Source organism: Paramisgurnus dabryanus, chromosome 4 (assembly GCF_030506205.2).
Source record: "Paramisgurnus dabryanus chromosome 4, PD_genome_1.1, whole genome shotgun sequence".
In the NCBI taxonomy this organism is placed as follows: domain Eukaryota; kingdom Metazoa; phylum Chordata; class Actinopteri; order Cypriniformes; family Cobitidae; genus Paramisgurnus; species Paramisgurnus dabryanus.
Window position 1 is genome coordinate 44,773,718 of NC_133340.1, and position 9,455 is coordinate 44,783,172.

General features: G+C 38.2%; 1 protein-coding gene across 1 annotated transcript; it reads right to left on the reverse strand.

Annotated features, from left to right (window-relative positions):
• Window positions 1-6,023: 6,023 nt before the first annotated feature.
• Window positions 6,024-8,619, reverse strand: sfrp2 (secreted frizzled-related protein 2). The gene is made up of 3 exons (XM_065254778.2): window positions 7,978-8,619; window positions 7,812-7,892; window positions 6,024-7,441 (listed from the first exon to the last, which is right to left on the reverse strand). Exons 1-3 carry the CDS (start codon window positions 8,471-8,473, stop codon window positions 7,134-7,136), a joined length of 885 nt encoding a protein of 294 aa, XP_065110850.1. The 5' UTR covers window positions 8,474-8,619; the 3' UTR covers window positions 6,024-7,133.
• Window positions 8,620-9,455: the final 836 nt, after the last annotated feature.

A 9,455-nucleotide genomic window follows, 5' to 3' on the forward strand; every position in this document is an offset into this window, starting at 1 on the left:
TACACATCATCATGCATCATTTCAAAAGATAATAATCTTTATCCATGTTACAATTTATAAATAAAATATGTGACGCAATTATGCTACTGAATTTTCAAACATGCAATTTCTGTCTGGTTAGAGAATTTCATCCACATTACACAGTATATTTTCCATATACTGAGCTCTGTATTTTGAATAGACACATACAGTATCATATGCTGGTCTCTTTTGGGATGCTTGATAAGACGTATATTGTTATAGGCTTGCAGTCAAATCCATGAACAGAAGAACTTTTCAACTTTTGCACTAGGGGGAACTAAAGGCCACAAATTCTTAGACTTGTAATGACATGTGATGGTCTTCTATGTTGCAGTGTAATTCAATTACATAAGTTTCACTTTAACAGATTCAAACATTAGCTTACCCAAACTATTTTCTCAAATCTCATTGTCAAAAGCCACACTGAATTTGAAACATGCACACTAAGCAGCAATAAAAACATCACTTTGCAAAAAATAAAACTTTCTCTACAAAATGACAGCTGGAATTTGTTAAAAAAAGTTGCATAAGCGTGTATGTGGTTACATGATAAATTACTTTGCTGTTGTGTTGTGTTGTTTCTGGCACATAGAGAATTATAATATGATGATTAATATTATATCATTGTTACTGAGTGTTTACATGTTAAAAATATAATAACGATTTTGAGTACATTTTTTATCAGGTTTTTAATCTTGTATGTACTGCAGTGGAAAACTGTGTAATTTAATACATCTAATCAGACTTATTACAGTGCATTGAAAATGCGCTGTACTGTTCTTACTGGGCTTTTTATTATTATTATTATTATTATGTTGGCTTGACAAAGCCAACATACTGTTCTTCGATCTAAGCTTATTATTATTATTATTATTATTATTATTATTCTTCTGATCCCCAAAATTTTTGACTGTAACTCCTCCTAGAGCTTTCAAGCTACATTCACCAAACTTTCCAAAAGTCTTCAGACTGGTCTGACTTAGCGTGCTATGACTTTTCTAACTGATGGGACCTACCGAATTCCTAAACGGGGCGCTCAAACACCCCAAATTTTCCATTGACTTAACATTGCGACAAACTTTGACGGGTCATAGCTGCGAGCGAGAAATTTGTAGAAACTTCTGGGTTACCACATTTGAAGAGGCTGGCAGGCTCTGTAAGAACATGCCTCACATTGGGGTGTAAGTTTCACCCCTGGGGCGTAAGGGCCACCCAAATTTCCCCATTGACTTATAATGGGGCAGGGAACATGCCCCTATAAGGGAATAAAAGCATCCCAGATGGAACATCTTCACTTTAGAGTGTCGTAGAGACATGGGGGTGGGCTCATTTTACTCAGTCATCCAATCAGTCTCTTAGGATCACCCCAGAGCTATTAAGCCACGCCCCTAGCAACCATTTTGGGCACCCTAGCAACATCTCCCATAGACTGCCATTATAAAATGCCCAGATGGATATCTTTGCATCACAGTGTCACAGAGACATGGGGGTGGGCTTATTTTACTCAGACATCCAATCAGTCTCTTTGGATTCTTATTGAGGTATTAAGCCACGCCCCTAGCAACCAAATATGAGCACCCTAGCAACATAATAAACAAAGCCTTATATCTCTGGATCCGAACTTCATAGAGACATGGGGGTTGGGTGTTTGGGTCATATTAGCTTCATGCTAGCTTCATGCTAAGTCATACTAGCTTCATGCTAGTTTCGTGCTAGCTTTATGCTAATTTCATAATTAATCTGGCTAACTTCATGCTAAATCATGCTAGCTTCATGTTAAATCTTGTTAGCTTCAGGTTAAATCATGCTAGCTTCATGCTAGTAATGCTAGCATCATGTTAGCTTCATGCTAATCATGTTAGCATAATACTAATGTCATGCTAATCATGTTAACATCATGTTAATCATGTTAGCTTCATGCTAGCTTCATGCTAATCATGCTAGCATCATGCTAGCTTCATGCTAATCATGCTAGCTTCATGCTAATCATGTTATCATCATGCTAGCTTCATGCTAATCATGCTAACATCATGCTAGCTTCATGCTAATCATGCTAGCATCATGCTAGCTTCATGCTAATCATGCTAGCATCATGCTAGCTTTATGCTTATCATGCTAGCATCATGCTAACTTCATGCTAATCATGCTAGCATCATGCTAGCTTCATGCTAATCATGCTAGCAACATGCTAGCTTCATGCTAATCATGCTAGCATCATGCTAGCTTCATGCTTATCATGCTAGCATCATGCTAGCTTCATGCTAACTTCATGTTAATCATGGTAGCAACATGCTAGCTTCATGTTAACATCATGCTAGCTTCATGCTAATCATGCTAACATCATGCTAACTTTATGCTAATCATGCTAACATCATGCTAGCTTCATGCTAATCATGCTAGCATCATGCTAGCTTCATGCTAACATCATGCTAGCTTCATGCTAATCATGGTAGCATCATGCTAGCTTTATGCTAATCATGTTAGCATCATGTTAGCTTCATGCTAATCATGCTAACATCATGCTAGCTTCATGCTAATCATGCTAGCATCATGCTAGCTTCATGCTAATCATGCTAGCATCATGCTAGCTTCATGCTAATCATGCTAGCTGCATGTTAATCATGCTAGCATCATGCTAGCTTCATGCTAATCATGCTAGCATCATGCTAGCTTCATGCTAATCATGCTAGCAACATGTTAGCTTCATGCTAACATCATGCTAGCTTCATGCTAATCATGCTAGCTTTATGCTAACCATGCTAGCATCATGCTAGCTTCATGCTAATCATGCTAGCATCATGCTAGCTTCATGCTAATCATGCTAGCTTCATGGTAATCATGCTAACATCATGCTAGCTTCATGCTAATCATGTTAGCTTTATGCTAGCTTCATGCTAGTCATGCTAGCATCATGTTAGCTTCATGCTAATCATGCTAGCATCATGCTAGCTTCATGCTAATCATGCTAGCATCATGCTAACTTCATGCTAATCATGCTAGCATCATGCTAGCTTCATGCTAATCATGCTAGCATCATGCAAGCTTCATGCTAATCATGCTAGCATCATGCTAGCTTCATGCTAATCATGCTAGCATCATGCTAGCTTCATGCTAATCATGTTAGCATCATGCTAGCTTCATGTTAATCAGGCTAGCAACATGCTAGCTTCATGCTAATCATGCTAGCATCATGCTAACTTCATGCTAATCATGCTAACAACATGCTAGCTTCATGCTAATCATACTAACATCATGCTAGCTTCATTCTAACATCATGCTAGCTTCATGCTAATCATGTTAGCAACATGCTAGCTTCATGCTATTCATGCTAACTTCATGCTAAATCAGGCTAGCTTCACTTAAACATACTAACAGCCAGATAGCCTACTAAACTAAACTTCTGTCAAACCGTTTTAAATGTTCAGGCTACGCTTTGTCAAGCCAACATAAAGTTTGTCTTCAAACTTTTCTATCTAGTTATTATTATTATTCTTCCAACCAAATTTCCGCAATTAATACGGCTCGAACCGTTTAACTTAGAAACTTCATTCAAACTCTCAAACGTGCGGACTATTCGGGAATAGTGTGCTATGACTTTTATAAGCGATCGGGGGTACGGTCTTCGCCCCAGGGGCGAAAAAGCAGCCGAAAAATCCCATAGACTTAACATTGCGACAAACTTTGACGAGTCGTAGCTCAGACCTAGGATTTCACAGAAACTTGTGACTTGCCACATTTGAAGAGGCTGGCAGGCTCTGTAAGAACATACCTCACAATGGGGTGTAAGCTGTACCCCTGGGGTGTAAGAGGTCCCCAAATTTCCCCATAGACTTATAATGAAGCAGGAATCATGCCCATATAAGGAACTAAAAACGTCCTGGATGGGATATCTTTGCAGCGCAGTGTCATAGAGACATGGGGGTTGGGTCTTTGGGTCATATTAGCTTCATGCTAAGTCATGCTAGCTTCGTGCTAGTTTCATGCTAGCTTTATGCTAATTTTATAATAAATCTTGCTAACTTAATGTTAAATCATGCTAGCTTCATGTTAAATCTTGTTAGCTTCATGCTAAATCATGCTAGCTTCATGCTAATCATGCTAGCATCATCTTAATCATGCTAGCATCATGCTAATAATGCTAGGATCATGCTAATTTCATGCTAAATTCATGCTAACTTCATGGTAATCATGCTAGCATCATGCTAGCTTCATGCAAATTATGCTAGCTTCATGCTAATCATACTAACATCATGTTAGCTTTATGCTAATCATGATAACATCGTGCTAGCTTCATGCTAATCATGCTAACATCGTGTTAGCTTCATGCTAATCATGATAACATCGTGCTAGCTTCATGCTAATCATACTAGCATCGTGCTAGCTTCATGCTAATCATGCTAGCATCGTGCTAGCTTCATGCTAATCATGCTAGCATCGTGCTAGCTTCATGCTAATCATGCTAGCATCGTGCTAGCTTCATGCTAATCATGCTAGCTTCATGCTAATCATGCTAGCATCGTGCTAGCTTCATGCTAATCATGCTAACATCGTGCTAGCTTCATGCTAATCATGCTAGCATTGTGCTAGCTTCATGCTAATCATGCTAGCATCATGCTAGCTTCATGCTAGTCATGCTAGCTTCATGCTAATCATGCTAACGTCATGCTAATAATGCTAGCATCATGCTAACGTCATGCTAATCATGCTAGCTTCATGCTAGCTTCATGCTAATCATGCTAGCATCATGCTAGCTTCATGCTAATCATGCTAGCATCATGCTAGCTTCATGCTAGTCATGCTAGCTTCATGCTAGCTTCATGTTAGTCATGCTAGCATCGTGTTAGCTTCATGCTAATCATGCTAGCTTCGTGTTTATCATGATAACATTGTGCTAGCTTCATGCTAATCATGCTAGCATCGTGCTAGCTTCATGCTAATCATGCTAGCAACGTGCTAGCTTCATGCTTATCATGCTAGCATCGTGCTAGCTTCATGCTAACCATGCTAGCATCGTGCTAGCTTCATGCTAATCATGCTAGCATCGTGCTAGCTTCATGCTAATCATGCTAGCATCGTGCTAGCTTCATGCTAATCATGCTAGCATCGTGCTAGCTTCATGCTAATCATGCTAGCAACGTGCTAGCTTCATGCTAACCATGCTAGCATCGTGCTAGCTTCATGCTAATCATGCTAGCATCGTGCTAGCTTCATGCTAATCATGCTAGCATCGTGCTAGCTTCATGCTAGCATCGTGCTAGCTTCATGCTAACATCATGCTAATCATGCTAGCATCATGCTAGCTTCATGCTAATCATGCTAACATCATGCTAGCTTCATGCTAATCATGCTAGCATCATGCTAGCTTCATGCTAATCATGCTACCATCATGGTAGCTTCATGCTAATCATGCTAACATCATGTTAGCTTCATGTTAATCATGTTAGCATCATGCTAGCTTCATGCTAATCATGCTAGCTTCATGCTAATCATGCTAGCATCATGCTAGCTTCATGCTAGTCATGCTAGCATCATGCTAGCTTCATGCTAGTCATGCTAGCTTCATGCTAGCTTCATGCTAATCATGCTAGCATCATGCTGAATCATGCTAATCATGCTAGCATCATATTTCATCATGATAACTTTTTTAAATCATGCTAGCTTCACACTAAAACATGTCAACAGCCAGGTAAACTACTAGACTAAATTTCTTTTACATTTCTGGCAATCAACTTTTTGCATTTTCATGCACTGGTAATTCCTTGGGAATTGCATATCTAGTTATAGATGCATTTATATATTTATGTACAAAAGCAAATGCACCAATTATGATTTTCATGACAAATTTATTTACTCTTTTGTATTTTGTGATTGTTGAAAAATGTGATATCATTGATTAAATTACATTACATAACTGTGGGTGTTGATAAATGCATTATAGTATTTATAACACAAACATAATAACAATGTATTGCAACTGCGATTAGAACATGAACTACTATTGATACTATGTACAAGAATAAAAATCTGAATATCTGAATATTTACAGAGTATAACAAATGTTTGGAAATTGCCATGTGCATTTTAACTAACCACTTTCAACACACAATAATATACAATTGACTTTTAAGATCGTCCCAAGAAACAGACCGCTATATAGTACAACATTATTTTTATAACTGACATGGAAAAAAAATAAACAAGTACTAAATATGTTTGTTAATTGTAAGTCAAATTGTATAACATATAGGAAAAGTGCAGCATTTAGACTAAGTAGAAAGAAAACAAAAACAGTGGGTTATAAAAATCACGCATTTGTCTGCAACTCTCTTTTGATGTCCAGGTAGAAATTGAAACATTCACATGAACTTATGAAAATATTTCAGAGGCTTGTATCATAAGGGATATTTTATTAAACATTGAGAATAGAGCCAGCTATCTCATTGTGCTGATAAAAAACTCCAAAAGTAAAACCACAATCACATTACAGTTGATAGATTAAAAGTCACATAATCCTTGCATTGCTGAAAAAACATGTTTCTTATTAAAACCAAGAGACTACAGCACAAAGATGGCTTTGAAATGTATCCCGTTGTAGACCAATAAACATGTTCGACATCTACATTTATGTGGCCCGTTATTCATAAATCAGGTTGTACATCAAGAAAATATTCTGCAGTAATTCAGTCTTCCTGCCAACTATTTCAACACCTCATGTAACACATCATTAACATTTATCTCAATGTTGAGTACAGTGCCAGTCTGGACCTTCAACCACTCCAGTTTCGAAATGATAACATAGCATTAAGAAACTGTCTGGGGCTTTTCTCTGTAATTATAAAAGCAAACAGTATGGAGTCTGTTAGAGAAACTTGATTTACAATAGGACCTAGACGAGAGGAATGAGCGAATGAGTATACGAAAATACAATTGACATAATCCCATGAGGGGAAATGAGAGTGGATTTGTGCTGAACCTATGGTAGATGCCTCCTGGTAATGCCAGCCTGTATTCTGAGATCAGTTCCCAAAATGGCACTGGGATTTTGAATGAACCTATATATTGCTACAGGTTTAATTAAAACTTTTTGTATGTTAGAACATCATTGGGAAGTCCTAGCACTGAAGCTTGCGAATACTACGAGAAATTCTTTTAAACTCACGGTGACCCTTCTGCCAGCGCTTCAGCGACGTTATAACCAAATTTCCTTCCATCTTCTGGCCCATCACCAGATAGGCAGCATTGATGTCATTCATTTCATCACACACACACTGTAGCCCATCTTTTAGCCAAAGCACCGTTTTCCTGAGGTCACGCTCAGTGACGCCACCATTCAGCTTGTAGATAGTCTTGCTCTTGGTTTCTGGAATGATCTTGGTGTCGCCATTCATGTAGGAGATCTCCTTGACCTTGATCTTTAAAGCTAGTGTGTGATCAAGATTAAAGTGCATTGTGTTAGAGAGACGTAAACAAAATTTTTAATTTTTAAATCTTCAAGGTGAACTGAAACAATACAATTCTTTTCCTTTTTTATGTATTGTACGTTTCTATAGTACATTATGTGATTTTATAATATTATGTTCTTCAAGTCATTTGGTTTACTTTAGAAAGTTTATTTAAAACACCTGCTTTTGTTAAAAATAACTAATATTCAATTAATATAAAATCTGCTAAACTTCTCCCATGGCAAATCTTTTTCTTGTTCTAACGGGAAACTATGTTAGGGTTGTAACTAAGACAGTAATTCATATGTAAATTCATATGTTTAATTCAAACATAAAATAAGAACTTACCAAAGTCATTCTTGCAAAAGCTGTCCACGATTTCATTATCATTCTCCGTTTTTTCTTTGCAGGCATCACACACTCTTGGAACTATGCAAAGAAAGATTAGCAAAGATAAAGTTAAGGGTGAGCATGCACCTAAATCACAACTTGAACCAAAACCTTCATACAGTACCTTCCTTGGTAACAGTCGCTAATGCATCTCCACCACCAGGTGGTATGCACAGGTCGTTATCCAGAGGAAAGCGCTGACAGTCCAGCATCTCCGGCCAAGGGAACCCAAAAGCAGCCATCACCGGAGCGCAGCCGTTCTTCACGCTCTCACACAATGACCTGCACGGCTGAATGGGCTCGTCCAGATCATCAAGACACACCGGAGCGAAGAGCGAACAGAGAAATTTTCTGGTGTCCGCGTGGCACTGCTTCTGCACCAAAGGGATCCAGGAGGCAGCCTGTTGCACAACCTCGTTCATGGTTTCGTGTCCGAGGAGGTTGGGCAGACGCATGTCCGTGTACTCGATATCATGGCACAAGAGAAGGTTTGCAGGTATTGGTTTGCAGTTGCTTTTTTTCTGGAAGAGCTCGGGCTGACCGAAGGCGTATAATCCGTGAAACGCATCCAGATATCCAGGTAAGGAAAGCGCAAGCAGCAGTGCCAGATATGCGCGCATCTTTCTACTTCAGCAGAGACAGAGCATACAGAAGTGATGCACCCTGAACTCTCGCCGTTACTCGCAGTTATGGATAACTAAACTCGATTCTGTGCCAACCTGTTCTCACAGTAAAGTGTGGGCGGAGCGAAAGAAAGCGCTCGGATGTCCACTGTTCAACTTTGCCCCGTTTCCTGCATAAAGGGTGCTACTTTAAACCTAGTTAGACACACACCTAAAGAGCATTATGCATTTATTTTCGTAATGCAGATTTTCGAATGTTTCAGAAGAATTTTTAAGGGTTGGATTCTTATAGGCAACTACTGATAATAACTAGCTAGTTAGCTACTCACTGACAAACAGTTTTTCATAAGACAATATGATATCCATGCACATTTGATGTAGGATTTTAAGTGATTTTTATTTTATAAATATTTTAATTTTATATATTTCAGGCTATTAATAAATCAATGTGAAATCAATGGGTGAAATTAAACTGCTTTTAATGTTTTATTAGGGGCTACATTTTCTTTTTCATCATAACAATGCACCACTTTCATTATATCCAGTAAGAAACTGATTTTATGTCCTAAATAAACATAGACATATTTTTATATACAGACAGTGTAATAAGACAGATATAAGATGCATGTTTTAATTAAAAAAGCTACTACCTTATTATGCTATACATTTCATGCAATCTTGATTTGGGTGTGCACATTGGCCAATGGCATTTAAAATTTTAAGGTAAATTTCAGCATGCCATAGTCAAACTTATTCATATAAAACTTAATTTACCAATAACTAAACTGTGGCCAGTAAAAATCCTGGGTTGCTTGTAACATTTTGGACAACCATTGGCCATGGTATCTGGTGTGCAAAAAAGTTAATGTAAAAGCCCTGATAATAAACATCTTGCAGATTCTGCAGCGGATATACACTCCACTGTGTGTGTGTGCGTGTGACAGAGAGAGAAAGCCCTATGGGGTGAAACTAAACTCCT